Source organism: Bison bison, unplaced genomic scaffold (assembly GCF_000754665.1).
Source record: "Bison bison bison isolate TAMUID 2011002044 unplaced genomic scaffold, Bison_UMD1.0 scf7180017864466, whole genome shotgun sequence".
In the NCBI taxonomy this organism is placed as follows: domain Eukaryota; kingdom Metazoa; phylum Chordata; class Mammalia; order Artiodactyla; family Bovidae; genus Bison; species Bison bison.
The window spans coordinates 1,808,916-1,826,631 of NW_011495027.1; the positions used below are offsets into that span (position 1 = coordinate 1,808,916).

The 17,716-nt window shown below is 35.7% G+C and overlaps 1 protein-coding gene across 2 annotated transcripts in view; it reads left to right on the forward strand.

Moving 5' to 3' along the window:
* Positions 1–17,716, forward strand: part of PRKACB (protein kinase, cAMP-dependent, catalytic, beta) — a 144,196-nt gene that overhangs the window by 114,343 nt on the left and 12,137 nt on the right. For both annotated transcript variants that reach the window (XM_010860295.1, XM_010860294.1), the window contains exons 8-9: positions 1,444–1,566; positions 14,786–14,950. In XM_010860295.1, coding sequence (XP_010858597.1) covers positions 1,444–1,566; positions 14,786–14,950 — 288 coding nt within the window. The remainder of the gene's footprint in view (positions 1–1,443; positions 1,567–14,785; positions 14,951–17,716) is intronic.

The window sequence follows — 17,716 nt, forward strand, 5'->3', positions numbered from 1 at the left end:
TTTTAAGTCTCATGACTTTGATTATTAGATTTTTTAATGCTTAATAACAATTTGGTATTGCTTTGTGTGTATGTATGAGTCCTTAGTTCATGTCCTTTGTCCATCTATCTATTATAATTTAGTTTTTCTTATTGATTTAATTGTCTTTAACTAGGGTATTAAAAGCATCTGGCATACTTATTATAAACATTAGCACACAATCTAAAACAAAGAAATCAGAACTTGATAAAAGGATCTATTTTAACAGTATATGCTTTTGTTATAGCGAAAAACATTGTAATTACATTATTAGTGAGTTGCATTTAAAGAAAAGCATAGTTAATGCCCATTTCTATTAGCAAAACAAAGTGTTATCCCTATTTTACTAGTCTCTCTCTCTTTAAAACATATAGAAGCAGGAAATAAAAAGAAAAATAGAATCTCTATATCATTATATTTTAACCAGTAATTTGAAAATAAAATTATTTGTAAAGCTAAAATTTTAATGAAAAGTTGGAATAGTGGGAGTGGTGAAGGTAATTAAGTGGGTAGACCAAAAGATCTGGCAAGAACTCAGCTCATTTCTATCCATGATAAAGTTGTATTTTTTTTCCCCCATAATCTTTTGTGCCAATTGACACTGATTATGGTTTATCAAACTTTATATAAACATATAAATTTTTTTCTTATTTTCTTATCAATACTTCTAGGTCTTCATTTTAGTAAGTTTAACATGAAAAGAAAAACTCAATTAAGAATAACCTTAGAATTGTACATTTGGTTTATAACACACTTTTATATTATTTCCTTTCACTTGATGTAGTCCCCATAAAACTCCATGAATTAGGTATCTTTCCTGTATACCTTTTAGAGATGAGAAACAAAAACAGTGGATGGATAAAGTTTACTTAAATATTTACATTCATTAGGTTCCACATTAAGCTTTTGGTTTTAATAAGATCTGATGGGATTATCCCTAATATATTTACCCTCCTAAACCCACCAATATATTTACCCTCCTAAACCCACCAATATATTTTGAAGTCAACTTTAGCATTTATCATGAAGTACAATATCTACTCTCATTTCAAAACTTTTGACCTTTCTTAAGTATTCTCTAGAAAATCTGATTCATAATACTACACAATAGATTAGGCTTTAAGAGGTAATTTCATCCAATTCCCTTCCTATTGTTGAACAAAAACTAAATTATCCCAATTAAACAGGGCATATTTTATTGTCTCTAATACTCTTAATGATTTTAGGAAGAAGATTTAATAGTATTTCTTAATATTCAGTTTCAATATCTGGAATATATTTTCTTTTTTATTTTATCCTGAATAACTGCTCAGCAACTGCCTTTTTGAAAATTTCATGTGCTTGAAGATCATTTTGAAATAAATTGACTTCATTCTCTTCTGAGAGAATTAAGTAATGATTGCCATTTGGTGTGGTTTATCTTAGGGCTACAATAAGGCAGTGGATTGGTGGGCGTTAGGAGTGTTAATCTATGAAATGGCGGCTGGCTACCCCCCATTCTTTGCAGACCAACCAATTCAGATTTATGAAAAAATTGTTTCTGGAAAGGTAAGTAATACATTTTATTATTCCTTAATTATTGATTATCTCTCTACATGAGTTTTAAGCATTATAGATTGAAACTATTTGATATCATCTGGATATTACCCTAAATTGGGAAAAATATAGAAATATCCATAGAGTCTGCCTTTATATCTAGCACTCATTTAAGATACAGTAAATATTGAATCATTGAAGTCTTTTAGGTAAAAAAGGGCAATTTTACAAACAATGGCAAAATAATAAAGCAGTTTCCATCATTATTATCAGTTGTAAAATTCAGGATCATAGCCATAGTTCTTCTATCTTTCTTCAAATAAATAAAAATTGTTAGTTACTTCATGTTGATATCTGCTTGGAGAGTAATTTTAGGGGCTGTTTTTATATGCCCATGCTTTTTTAGGAGAGACTTGTTTAAATTATGTCAAACAACACAAAATTGAAAATAATTATAAAATGTGTGTGCTACATCGTTTCAGTCGTGTCTGACTCTGCAACCCCATGGACTGTAGCCCTCCAGGCTCTTCTTGTCCATGGAATTCTCCAGGCAAGAATATTGGAGTAGGTTGCCATGCCCTTCTCCAGGGGATCTTCTGGGCCCAGGCATCAAACCTGCATCTCTTATGTCTCCTGCAGTGGCAGTCAGTTCTCCTGCAGTACCACTCACTTCACCTGGGAAGCCCCAATTTTAGAATAGATAAGCCTTTTAAGATGAGAATTCAAAGAAATGATGTTAATGGTTTTTCACGTTAATATGATTACAGTTGCCATTGATCTTTAGCAAATATGGAAAAAACATTAGTTCTTCTTGAATATGAGTAGATATAAGTTGGAATATCTTACATTTTGAAGTACTATACTAACCTTTCTTCTTTTGCATTTATAATTCCAAATTTTGTTTTCCAAGTGTATTTTGTTTAAAGTCAGCCATAGACTCTTGTCTTAACTCATACCTCTGGTCCTTTTTAAAAATACTGCTGTCAGTTTAAGTAGAGATGAGCCTGATTCTTCCCACCACGAAGAAAAGAAACTAAGCTTTCAAAAATTCCTGGAAGACCTTCTATACATTTTTGACAGAATTCATGGGAAGGAAGTTTCCTCCTTTTTCTTATTCCTCCATGTGGTATGCTCTATTAGTTTTTGTTTGTTTGCTTGCTTGCTTTTGATCATATAACATCAATCTTGACATGACATTACCTTGAGATGTGATTCAATTGGCTGTTTTGTATGTTGTGACTTTCTAAACTTCCCTGGTGGCTCAGATGGTAAAGAATCTGCCTGCAATACTGGAGACCTAGGTTCTAATCCCTGGGCTTGGAAGATCCTCTGGAGAAGGGGATGGCTACCCACTCCAGTGTTCTTGCCTGGGGAATCCCATGGACAGAAGAGCCTGGTGGACTACAGTCCATGGGGTCACAGAGTTAGACATATCTAGGTGACTAAACAACAACAATATCAAGGTGAAAATTAATCTGATCAAACTTTTAAAGAATCTGGAAAGTGATAGAAAAAAAAAATCTGTTTCTTTGTATCTCAACCAGATTCATCCTCTATATTTAGTATGAAAGTTGACCCTTTGCATTCATGAACTTAAAATTTATAATGTCAGCTATTCAAAAGGTACCCTGATTATTCATAATGTAGTTATTTTTTTACCAAGACTCAAATTTAAATTTTGGATGCTGCATAGCTAGAGCTTTAGGGATAAGACACAGATAGGATGAGTCTCTCCAGCCACCTAGAACCCACATCTCAACACAATATTGTTCATATGTCATAGTGTATATGCAGTCTACAGAGATCACAAGGTTTTCAGTTCCAATTTACTGCATTTTAAGGGGGAAAGTTCTACATTGTGGCAGTGTTCACAAACTAGGGGACTTACTAAAGAGCACATACTTAAACTATGTCGAAGGTAAAAAATGAATACCTCTTATAGATAATTAAGCTAGGTATTGAAAGATTTACACTAAAGTAATATAGAAAGGCAGAATGAAATATTTAGGTAATTAAGTATTACTCCTGTCCTTGCTACACTTGTAGATCTCTAGGTTTCTGATTTTTTATCTTTGTAATTGCTTTCACCCAAAAGAATATTAAAAGTCAAAAGAACTTTTGAGATTAACAAACAAAAAAATCAAGAAAAATTAATAGACAAAGCAGTGATTTATTTTTTTAGGAATTTGAGAAGTAATTATGTAACATCTCAAGAGAAAATAAAGACCAAAGGCTATATACTAAAATACTTTTAAATAACTGAATGGGAGAAGTGTATTTTACTAATACAAAGACTAAGAGTACAGAATTTATAGTAATATTTCCAAATAATTTAATTACAGTTAATTACAAAGTTCCTGAATCTACTATATTGCTTAAACATCTTTAACTTCATAGTGAAAGTGGCTCAGTCATGTCTGACTCTTTGCAACCCCATGGACTGTAGCCTGTCAGGCTCCTCTGTCCATGGAATTCTCTAGGCAAGAATATTGGAGTGGGTAGCCATTCCCTTCTCCAGGAGATCTTCCCAACCCAGAGATCAAACCCAGGTCTCCCGCATTGCAGGCAGATTCTTTACCGTCTGAGCCTCCAGGGAAACTTCATAGGAGAAGTCAAACTTTCTGATAAGGATGCTATTGTCATAACTAAATTTTATTCACTTAGGAAAACTACTTTCATTAAAACAAGTGTATCTTCATCTGTGTGAATAGGCCTCTATTTGTCAGTCAGTATACACTGTGTAAAATTTTTTGGCTATTTATGAATATGTTCATATCAAACTTTAACATTTAGGATCCAATGTTAGCGTAAAATTTAAATCTGCAGATATTCTAAAATTATAACAGTTTAAATCCTGGTTATCTTAGAAAAGAAGAGTAGGAATATAGAATTTTATATCACAATATCTGACTTTTTTTCTTTTTTATTAGATATGATAAGGTGTTTGGTGTACTGCTGTTTTTAACTAAAGGTGCCAGATTATCTCTCCCCATAATGGATATAGAGTTGTTTTCATTTCTTATTATCTTTTCTCATCTAAAGTAGAATTCATGAAAATAAAATATTATTATTGAGTGATCTCTAGGATCTGTATTATGTAAATATGAAATCATGTTCACATTTTCCACTAAAACCATCTGTTTCAGCACTCAGATTCAAACTAGAAGTTGTCTCTATCCACATTATAAAGCATTATTGTCTCTCTGTTTAGCAGCTAAAAGTCAAATTGGAGATTAACTTGTTTTCAAGTTTTTTAATTGTTCAGATCATTGATAATCCAGTTTTGGTCTTACAGATCCTGTATTTGTATTTAAATTTTCTTAATGGTTTTAGTGATGTCAAATAGTTAAAAACATACTTTTCATTCAGAATTTTTCTGATTTTTTAAAAAAACATGTTATTTTATGCAACAGTATTTTATGATGAGTATATTTTTGAAACCACGTTATTAATATAAAGATTATAGGAATTATTGACTTATCAAAGTTCAAATAAGTTTAATAAAGTGATTAGTTCACTAACATATGTATATTTGAACATTCGATTGTTACATTCTTTCTCTATTTACAGTATTTTAGCTCAAACTAATATTTTTCAATGTACAGAAGGATGATCAATCAGCTTGTTAGATTCTCTCCTACACATATTTTGCCTTTAATAAAAAACAGAGCAGGTGGTATTTAAATGTCAAATTATTCATACAGTATTAAGATTCAGGTTTAGAAATGCCTAGTTAACAGAAAACTCTTATAATTCCCACATTGACTATGCCTCATCCTAGCAATACATATGCTGAGTTTCTGTATATAGTCTTTAAATTTAATACCTCAGTGCCATGTACTCTATAACAAGAATCAGTGATGGTTTCCACAGCAACTCTCTCTGGCTTCATTACTCTTAGAAATGCAAAAGTTAACACTGTACTGAAAAATGGTATTTGCAAATGAGGTAGCAAGCGAGTAATAGCTGTGTGAAAACCAAGAATTTTTTATTTATGTAATTAAAAAAAAATTCTTAGCTCCTAAAGTATGATTCCATTTTTAATGACCACCAAATATGTACAAGAAGACACTATACAAAATATCAAGTTATAAACCTAGGTATACACAGAATAACCAAAAGAATTGGTTAATTTTTTTTCCTAAAGGGCCATCCACATTCACATGAAGTGAAATATGGTTGATTAGCAGCCAAATGACTATTCCCTTTTGTGTCTAGGGTCCCCAAGACGACCCCCAGATTAGGTGATTCACTAGGAAGATTCACAAAGTTCATCATATAGGGATATTCAGGGAATGAATATCTTACATTGTAATAAGTACCTTCATTGTAAGGTATCTTACAAGAAAGTTTATAAAGTGAAATCAGCAAAGGGAAAAGGCATTTATGGTAATGTCCAGAGGAAACCAGCATAAACTTTCAAGAGTCCTTGCCCAAAGGGGTCAGAAGGCAAACTTTATTTCTCCAGCAATGAATTTTGGCAACATGGATAAAATGTTGTCTACCAGGGAAGTACAGTAAAGACTCAAGGCTCAAGGATTTTATTGGAATCACATATACATCTTCTATCTGGCACATATCAGAATCTGAGATTCCCACAACAAAAGCAAATGTTCAGCATAAGCCATATCATTTGTAGTAAATCTAGGTGCAGTGAGCCACTTGTGTCACTTAGGGAAATTTCTTTTCAGTTTCCTGAACTGTGACCATTCCAATTCCCAGATACCTGCCAAGGGCCAAACTTGCCAACAGGCCTTCCTCAAGGGTAGCAGTCTCAAGCCTGCTATATTATCTCTTTTCTGTATATTCCTAAATAACATACACATATGCAGATATACCACTACACTTTTTTGAAGGCCCCAGTGCTAATACTTTTTTGAGAAATTAAAATGCCATTTTCTATTTGGCCATGGCTATAGTCAAAGACACTTATAGTACTCAATAGTTATTTTCATAAAATACAAAAGCAGTTATAATATATCCATAAAATCCAGGGCAGTTTTTTAACACCTTGCTGTGAACATTTAAAATTCTTAATACCTGCTGTGAGACAGTCCTTACCTTAGGAGTCCTATCGGCAAATGATTGCAACTTGTTTTGCATATGGAATGAGGATGGGGTGGATAATAGCCTTATGCAACCATCTGAATTCATTTTATCTATGCACTGTTTCTGCATAGGTGAGAACAGATCAGAGAGCCCACAATCATGGTACTAATATAAGTATTTTGTTAATGTCCTAGATGTTTCCTTTTATGTATATAGGATCCAGTCCTATGAGACTGAGTCCTATGAGATAGTGTGGAACTTATCACCATATCTGCTAGAAAGTATGTATGAAAAGTTATGTGTTCTGAAAAGTTAACTAATGTATATGCTCAGTTTTGCTAGATAATTTTTTAACTAGGATCATAGATTTCTTAGAGCTATACTAATTTAGAGAGAGAATTTCTTAAAATATCCCAGTATGCAATGTGGGCAGAAGTTGACAGATTATTGACTGTGTACAAACTCTTTTGAGTCATCTAAGCCCAGTAAATTTTATCCTGATGCAGGATAAAATGTTACTAGTTGAACAGTCTTTTCCTCCATAACTGCAAAAGAATAGCAGTAAAAATTTTCTCCTCTTCAATCAGAGATCAACTTTGTAATTTCTGTGATAAAGCTAAAAGTAGACAAATTTGACTTTTGTCTCACTTTGTTTCTAAAATTAAAAAAGAGTGAATTTAAATCATCCTGTTTGGATGGATACTATAACAATATGCACTGATTTTCTTCTTGGATATAACTTCCTCTTAAATTTTTAAAAGGTAATAGTTATTCCTAAAACCAAAATGCACAAGACTTTATAATTGACGTTACAGCCGAACAAATATTCGGTTGTTTGCTCAATTCAGACTTAATTTCATAGTTATTTTAACACATTGTGTAATATAATTTTACAGAGTTAAGAAGGTATCAGCTATATTCACAATTTTGTCCTTATAAAACAATGCTTTAGTTGTCTATTTTCTCCCTCACTCTATCAAATTTAAGTGCCTTAAGAAGAGAATTTGTTGTACAAATTTAAAAGGTGGAGCATGAGAAAAGAAGAAAAGAGGAACTTATTATACTCTGCAATGACTTTTCTAGTACACTCTGTCCTTGACTAGTCTGGAAACATAATGAAAAATATTGCTGACTTCTAGGTTCCTTTTTTGAATCGGAAATTCCGCTTCAGATCATTAAGATATTATTCTAAAATGAAACATGTATTGAATTAGTGCCTATAAGATACTAGGCCAGTTTCATAGGGAATTCCCTGGCAGTCCACTGGGTAGGACTTGGTGATTTCACTGCCGTAGTACTCAGTCGCTCAGTCATGTCTGACTGTGTGATCACATGGACTGTAGTCCACCAGGCTCCTCTGCCCATGGGATTTCCTAGGCAAGAATCCTGGAGCGGGTTGCCATTTCCTTCTCCATCACTGCCGTAGACCCAGGTTCAATTCCTGGTCAGGGAACTAAGATCTCACAAGACATATAGCGTGGCTGGAAAAAGAAAAGGCAGTTTCATAAAAGTCACCTAATTTATTTTCATACCTGCCAGATGAAATATACTTTTATCATTTTATGGATGAGATAAGTGAGGTTATCTCATTTATCAGAAAGGTAAAAGTTTGCCTAAAGTATAAAGAACTAGAGTTGGGATTGGAACCCAGGTATTCTTTCTACCAAAGAAATAGCTTAGTAGAATTCTTGAGGTGACAAGAATGTTCCATTTTATTTAGTTTAACTCCCTTATTCTATGTGTAGGTAAATCAGGGCTCTGAATAGCCCAAAGATAAAAGCTGCTGCTGCTGCTAAGTCGCTTCAGTCGTGTATGACTCTGGGCAATCCTATGGACAGCAGCCCACCAGGCTCCTCCGTCCACAGGATTCTCTAGGCAAGAATACTGGAGTGGGTTGCCATTTCCTTCTCCAAGATAAAAGCCAGTTAGTGGCAAAGCAAGAAATAGAATCTAGTTCAGTGGTTTTTTCATTACTCCTTCATTTGGCTTCAGTGATTCTTCATGATCTTGGCTTTATTTCTGAATTACTCATGTTTCCTTTTTTTTTAAATTGGCTTAAAAAACATATAATTCTCATGAAACTCTTTAAAAAGGGGATGCTAGAATGCTTGGATTTATATCTTCATTCTTTTTCTTTTTAAAATTTATTTTAATGGGAGTATAATTGCTTTGGCCACCTCATGCGAAGAGTTGACTCATTGGAAAAGACCCTGATGCTGGGAGGGATTGGGGGCAGGAGGAGAAGGGGACGACAGAGGATGAGATAGCTGGAGGGCATCACTGACTCAATGGACATGAGTTTGAGTGAACTCTGGGAGTTGGTGATGGACAGGGAGGCCTGGCATGCTGCGATTCATGGGGTCGCAAAGAGTCGGACACAACTGAGCGACTGAACTGAACTGACTGAATTGCTTTACAATGTTGTGTTAGGTTCTGCTGTACAACAGCATGAATCAGCTGTATATGTACATGTATCACTACCCTCTACTCATCTTTCCTTCTAAATCTCTTTGGCTCGATCTTCTTTTTTTGCACATCTTTCATTGGTGGGCACATCCTCTATATAACTTTTAATACTGGCTATAAAGAAAGAAAGTGAAGTCACTCAGTCGTATCTGACTCTTTGTGACCCCGTGAACTGTAGCCTACCAGGTTCCTCCATCCATGAAATTTTCCAGGCAAGAGTACTGGAGTGGGTTGCCATTTCCTTCTCCAGGGGATCTTCCCAATGCAGGGATCGAACCCAGGTCTCCCTCATTGCGGGCAGACCATCTGAGCCACCAGGGAAGCTTAATACTAGCTATACGTGACTCGTAAGTTGCATAATTTTGTATCCAACTTCCTGAGATCTCCACTAGGAGGTCTAATGAAAAGTGAAAGTGAAGTCCCTCAGTCGTGTCCGACTCTGCGACCGCGTGGACTGTAGCCTATCAGGCTCCTCCGTCCATGGTATTTTCCAGACAAGAGTGCTGGAGTGGATTGCCATTTCCTTCTCCAGGGGATCTTCCCGACACAGGAATCGAACCCGGGTCTCCGGCATTGCAGGCAGATGCTTTACTGTATGAGCCACCAGGGAAGCCCAAAGGTCTAATAAATATCTCAAATTCAACCTGTCTAAAACTGACAGATTTTTGTTTTCCTTAGCAAATCTGTTCCTCTCACCATCTTTCCCATCTCATTTGATGGCAGCATCATCCTTTCAGTTACTTTCAGCTACTCAGGCCAAAACACCCCGACGTTCTCAATCCGTATTTGATGCATAGGAAAACCATATTGCCTCTATCTTTAGAATATGCACAGAATTCAGCTACTTCTTACCACCTCCACTGATACTGCTCTCTTTTGAGTCACTAGAGTGGTTCTTTAAAAAACATTGTCAGATCTTGTTACTCCTTTCAGAACCTTGCAGTGACCCCCATTTTGTTCAGAGTAAAAAATTAAAAACCTTACAAAGAAAGGTTTTGCCAGGAATGATGGATGACAACATTTTTAGAAGGTCATGTTTGTTGCTAAGTTTCTTTCTCACTAGAAGTGAACACTGTGGAGGCAGGAATCTTTGTCTTACTTTGGTTTTTCTACTATACCCCAAGCACATCTGTGCCTAGCATATAGATGGTATTGAATCAGTGTTTATTGAATTTAAGTCCATGCATTTGTTAGGTATTTATTAAGCTCATAGTATATGAGCAGTGCTAGATATAGCAAATCAGTTGCAGCCTCTGCCTTCATGAAGCTTTCATGAAATAGATGCCCACTCTCAGAGATACCAGTTCGGTTGGTCTTCTGTATATTCCAATTATATGTATATTTTTTAAATTATTTCAGATGATTTTCATGCACATCATATATTGAAAGCTTATGTGTGTGTACCTCACTGCAGAAGTAGATTTATTCTTAAGAATATATCATTAGGAAACTCAGAAATAACTTGGTCTCTAAAGGTTGAAAAAGAATCCTAAGCAGGAAATATTAGAGGATAAACATCCAGTAAACACTTTAGGGAGCACATACTGCACAAAGCCCTCTTTCATGTTAAATGATCCCAGTTTCCAATAACCTTACCACTTAGACCCACCGGTTTAATGGGGTTAAACTGTCTCTTTTCCAAATCTAGCTCTTTACAGCTGCTTTCACATTTTTTGCCCTATCACATATTTTGTGCTATCCTGGCCTGAAGAAAGATGTAGGAGTCAAGAGAATCAAGTTATTTTCCCAACAATGAAACTGAGTTGATAGTCTCACTGGAGCTCAGGTTCCGTATTTTTATTTCTTTTAAAAAAAAGTTTCCTTATCTTTAAAATGAAGCTTTAGACTAAATTAAACTCCCTCTAGCTGCAGTATTCTAGAATTCTGATTTTACTTTCTATATCTACATATGTTAGAATTGATAATAGTTAAAGAAACAATCAGAGAAGGCAATGGCACCCCACTCCAGTACTCTTGCCTGGAAAATCCCATGGGTGGAGGAGCATGGTGGGCTGCAGTCCATGGGGTTGCTAAGAGTCAGACACGACTGAGCGACTTCACTTTTACTTTTCACTTTCGCGCATTGGAGAAGAAAATGGCAACCCACTCCAGTGTTCTTGCCTGGAGAATCCCAGGGACGGGGGAGCCTGGTGGGCTGCCGTCTTTGGAGTTGCACAGAGTCAGACACGACTAAAGCGACATAGCAGCAGCAGCAGCAAAGAAACAATGCATATCAGAATTTGATACAGTTTTGAAGGAAGAGTTCATCATTTTTCTCATTATAGAAGTCTTTGGTGTTTCCAGGTTAACATACTATAAATAAAATTCTTCCATTTAAAACATCAGTCAGTTCAGTTCAGTTCAGTCTCTCAGTCGTGTCCGACTCTTTGCGACCCCATGAACTGCAGCATGCCAGGCCTCCCTGTCTATCACCAACTCCCAGAGCCTACCCAAACTCATGTAAAGGATATGACAGATACCCATCATTAATATGGCTTACTGTGGGAGTGTGGGCTACCTATCATAATCTCTGGGGGAAAAGAAGGTGTGATGTGGAAGTGAGGAGGACGCGTATAGAATTTCAGTTTCCCAAATGATTCTAATATCTATCATCACAACCCCCTACCACTACTTCCCACTTGAGAAACACTGTTCTGAGGATTAAACGAATAAACATACTCATTAACTAATTCAGAACCATCACTGTATTTGCATTCCAAGTAAGGAACTATTTTATTTAGGTGTCTGTATTCTTTTTTCACTTCATTGCATATTACCTGAATTCAAAAGATTTATTTGTAATACATCACTATCTACCATTCTGAACATCATGAAGGGGAGAATAACTGACACATTACATTGAACAGTTCATGAAACCTCTATTCTAAATGAAGATGTCTACTTCAAATAAGGTATTTCTTAAGAATCTAAACAAAATTAGAATATAATCATTTTATAAATAATTGTGGTATTTTTCAAGTGGATGGGGTGTCTTTGAATACCTTGTATTCTCTATTTTTTACTCCAAGTAGGATAAAGAAATGTGCAGATATTTTTTAAGATAAAATTGCAGTCTTCTATAAGGTTCCTGACAGTAACCTGAAGTTAAAGTATATACCCTTAAGTCAGAGTCCTGGTTTGCTATTATAGCTCTGCCACTTACTAGCTCTGTAATCTTGAGCAAATTGCTTAATCCCTGTAGGTCTTAATTACATCAGGTATAAAATGAGGGCAATCATACTTAGCTGTTATAGTTTGGATTTTATGAGCCAGTGCATGTAAAGTGTTTGGCACAGTGCCCAACTTCTAATAAGCCAATGTGTCAAAAGTAGGAACTAGAGAGGGTGGTAGTTCACATGTCTTTTTTTTTTTTTTTAACATATAACCTCTTATAATCTGTACTAATACAAGCTTTGCAAAAATGAGGTTTTTTAGTCACTACTATGAGTTGATGCCAAACCTTCAACTTTCAAATAGTCTTTGGTTACTTGACACAAGTACTAGTTTTCCTCTGTTATGATGGTGATTTTAGTTTATTATTTATACTAAAATTGTTTTTTAATCTGTCACTAGCAGAAAAAAAAAACAAAAACTTCTCCTTAATGTAGTAAATAGCATTGCAAATAGTGTTTCCCAAGCTTTCACGTATAGATGAATTGTTTAGAGACAGAAGCTCAGATTTTCAGGCCAGTACCATTATCACCTTTGAAGTAAGCCCCAGGAATCTGCATTGTTATCTTCTGCTTCCTAGTAGATGAAAGTGATCCCTGGAACCACACTTTGAGAAACGTTTGTTTACAGAATAGCTGTGAGTGGCAGTCAGAAGACTATGATGATGAACCTAGTGTTGCCATAAATTTCTAGCTCTGCATCCTCTTTTAACTTCTGTTTTGAGAACGTGAGAATCTGTGTCGAGCACATTGAACTTTTTCAAAGTCAGAATATAATAAAGTAAGAAGTTCTATACATTTGGAGTGTAATAAAGAGTAAAATGCATGGAGCTGGGATTTGTAAGACTACGTTTCTAGTCTAGTTCTGCTGCTTTCTGGTGTGATGATTGGGTAAGGCATATAATATCTCTGAATCTTAGTCTCTCTGTATTTATTAACAGAATATAGGTAATACTGTATTCATCAAGAATGTCATATTGGATTAGGATGTAAGTGCCAAGAAATCAGAGACTTGTTTTCGTTCACTGTTGTGCATCCAGCACCTAGAATAGTACCTGGCACATAGTAGGTACTCAATACACTATTGTCAGATGGGTGAACTGTCTTATTTAAAGTGATCTAATAAATCCTGGAACTACAAACACAAAAATGACACAGTATCTTCCCTCCGGAAGTTCACAGGCTGGGTGAGACATACATGCACGAATACTGCAGCGTAGTTAAATGAGTGAGTGCATGGTGAAGATCACCTGAGGTAATGTCATGATACACAGTGCACGTTATAGGGGCTGCTGGCACTTGTAGAGAACCAAGAAAGAATGCAGGTTCAGAAATGTATCTATTAACCCTTTAAAGCATTTCTTCAAAATTTATGGTCAGTTTGAAGTTAAGGCCCTGATAATCCAGACAATGGTGTTTGTGTTTAGTGAAGGTGGGAGCATGAAATTGGGCACACAACAGGAAAATGGGATTAAAATGAAAGTGCACGTGCTCACACACATGTAGCTATATGCATACATATGTGTGTGTTTGATGGGGAAAAGAGCAGTGGAAATGAGTGAACACAGTTCCATAGGACAATGGAGAAAAGGTAATAATGAAAGAAAATAGTAAGGAGGCATAGGTATAGCTATTCATTCTAAAATCATCCCTTAATAGTACCCATTTTAATTTTTCAGTACTCATATTAATAATAGGGTGAGAACTGGGAGTTAGGTCGGAATAGAGAGTTAGAGGAGAAGAGTGTTTAAACAAAACAGAAAGTAGACCTAGGTCTCCAATGACTGGTACTTTATTTTATTGATTACCTGATTTATAACATCTTCACTTATTTGGAGTTTTTTTCTTTGTTTTTAAGGCTGGAGGCCAATCAACTAATTATAAAATCTTCACAATATAGAAAGTGGAAACTGCTTTTAAACCAACCTAAATCATTTTTGTACTATTGCATAATAGCAGAATTATGCTTAAAAGTCACCCACTAGTGAAAGAAAAGTGGTTTCCTATGCTATGAAAGGCAGTGTGGGTTTTTATCATCATTTTTAGACTGCTTTTTTGATCATCTCTTTAAAAAATGTGCATACTGATATCTTTCATATGCTGCTTTTTCTATTTAAATTACAAGTTTAAATTTGTTTCTAAGACAAAAGTTTATAATATGGGATCCAAGGGGTCTCTCTTGAAGATGGGTAAACCTTCTGACATTGCTGGAAAAGTTCTGTAATTATGCACATTTTTCTGAAGAGGGGTCCATTTTTCTGGAGTGAAGGTAAAAGTCACTCAGTCATGTCCCATTCTTTGCCACATCAACAGTAGCTCCAAAGTTTATGACCAAAGCAAGATCTTAAAAGAACAGTTTTAATTCATTCACTTAAATAATTACCTTTTTTAAGGACTACTATGGAGACTGAAGTATGTAGTTAAAAGTATTTGCAAGTCATCACTACATATTTTTGTTTATATAATGATCTATCACATTAAAAAAAATACCTTTCAGAAGTATTGAATCTTAGAATGCGTGTCTTACCACATGGTCTGTTTTGCAGGTTCGATTCCCTTCTCACTTCAGTTCAGATCTCAAGGACCTTCTAAGGAACCTGCTGCAGGTAGACTTAACAAAGCGGTTTGGAAATCTAAAGAATGGTGTGAGTGACATAAAAACTCACAAGTGGTTTGCCACAACAGACTGGATTGCTATTTACCAGAGAAAGGTGAGCCTGTTCTTTCTTTAATTTAAAAGCTTTTTAAGTTACTACTTAAATTATATGTAGTAGAGGTATCTTCAACTTAGCACAAAGTTTTAATATTTTTTACCTTTTGAATTAATCTTATGTAGGACTTAAAGAACTTTTATAGGACTTCCTTGGTGGCTCAGTGGTAAAGAATATGCCTGCTAATGGGAGACAGTCCACTCCAATGTTCTTGCCTGGGAAATCCCATGGATAAAGGAGATTGGCCAAGTACAGTCTATTGGGGTTGCAAAAGAGTCAGATATGACTTAGCAACTAAACCACAAAGAACCTTAGAGCTCACAACTTAAATGAGTTTTCTCCTTGATAGAAGGGAAAGCGTATAGTCTGTATGATCATTTGGAAATATTTTCCTTGTCAAATTTTTCCTACCCATACCTTTTACTTTTCATATGCCATGGCAAGTACATATTAGTGTCCTAATAATCTGCACTTCAAAGCTGATGTAAAGTCACAGTAGTAAGACAATATGTAAACGAATATATCCACCTACCCAGAAGTACACAGCCAGATTTAATAACATTTAATTGTTGGATTCATTAAGATATTTTTCAATCATCATTACTTTACCTTTGGGATAAATTGAGACATTTAAGAAAACTTTTGCTATGCTGAATTACCTTTATCTCTCCTTTTCCTTCTTAAATGCCCAGTTAAAGATAATTTATATGAATGAAGTGTTTTCATCTTGAATATGTTAATTTTTTCTTTTTCTTTTCCTATAAAAGCAAAACATCTAATGTCTCTGAAATTTGCCATATCTAATAATGCCATGAAGCAAGCCATATGAGTGAATTTCCTTGGGAAAAAAAATGTAAATGCTCTAATTGTAAATAGTCGTTTTTCTAATTTATATTCTTATAAAAGATTTTTTTAACACTTAAAAAAATTTTAATTCAGTAAATAAAAAACATAGCAAGACCAAAGCAAAGTGAGTCCAGTACAGCCTTTGTATCTCAAAGAGGGATTCAGATAATCTCTAACCATTAAATTCATTAAACATTGCTGTTAGCATTATTATCTCAACTGAATGTGTTATATAGTCAAGAACAAAGTCCAGAGCAACTTAAAATAGATTTTAGATGTAGTGAATAAATAATGTGCTTTCATGCTGTCATGTCTAGCTCTTTACCACCTCATGGACTCCAGTCTCCTCTCTCCATGGGATTTTCCAGGCAAGGATACTGGAGTGGGTTGCCATTTCCTCCTCCAGAAATAAACAAACATATCATATTTTCCCTAAATTTGCCAGCACCAATGTAGTGCCCTAAAATTTATAAAAGCAACACTGTAATGTCTCATTTTAATCTTTGAAGTAATTCTATGGGATAGGTGATGCCATTTTTCCCAATTAACTGATAAGAAAATCAGCTTAGAAAGGTTAAATGCTTTAAATTGTTTGAGCTGTTAAATAACATCTATATTAGCTTCCCTGGTGGCTCAGTGGTAAAAGAATCCACCTGTCAATACAGAAGACACAGGTTTAATCCCTGGCTCGGGAACATCCCCTGGAGAAGAAAATGGCAGCTCACTTCAGTATTCTTGCCTGGGAAATCCCAAGGACCTTGGGGGGCTACATTCCTTGGATTTGCAAAGAGTTGGACTGGACTTAGCAACTAAATAACAACAACATATTTAATTCTGGATTCTTCAAATTCCCAATTCCAGGACCACATTAGTCCTTTCAGCTCAGTTCAGTTCAGTCACTCAATCGTGTCCGACTGTTTGCGACCCCATAAACCACAGTATGCCAGGCCTCCTTGTCCAGCACCAACTCCCAGAGTTTACCCAACTCATGTCCATCGAGTCGGTAATGCCATCCAGCCATCTCATCCTCTGTCGTCCCCTTCTCCTCTTGCCCCGAATCCCTCCCAGCATCAGGGTCTTTACAAATGAGTCAACTCTTCGCATCAGGTGGCCAAAGTATTGGAGTTTCAGCTTCAACATCAGTCCTTCCAATGAACACCCAGGACTGATTTCCTTTAGGTTGGGCTGGTTGGACTCCTTGCAGTCCAAGGGACTCCTAAGAGTCTTCTCAACACCACAGTTCAAAAACATCAAATCTTCGGCGCTCAGCTTTCTTCACAGTCCAACTCTCACATCCATACATGACTACTGGAAAAACCATAGCCTTGACTAGATGAACCTTTGTTGGCAAAGTAATGTCTCTGCTTTTTAATATGCTGTCTAGGTTGGTCATAACTTTCCTTCCAAGAAGTAAGTGTCTTTTAATTTCATGGCTGCAATCACCATCTGCAGTAATTTTGGAGCTTAAAAAAATAAAGTAAGCCACAGTTTCCACTTTTTCCCCATCTATTTGCCATAAAGTGATGGGACCGGAAGTGATGGGATCTTCGTTTTCTGAATGTTGAACTTTAAGTCAACTTTTTCACTCTCCTCCTTCACTTTCATCAAGAGGCTCTTTAGTTCTTCACTTTCTGCCATAAGGGTGGTGTCATCTGCATATCTGAGATTATTGAGATTTCTCCTGGCAATCTTGATTCCAGCGTGTGCTTCATCCAGCCCAGCGTTTCTCATGATGTACTTTGCATATAAATAAGCAGGGTGACAATATACAGCCTTAATGTACTTCTTTTCCTATTTGAAACCAGTCTGTTGTTCCATGTCCAGTTCTAACTGTTGCTTCCTGACCTGCACACGGGTTTCTCAAGAGGCAGGTCAGGTGGTCTGGTATTCCCATCTCTTTCAGAATTTTCCACAGTTTAT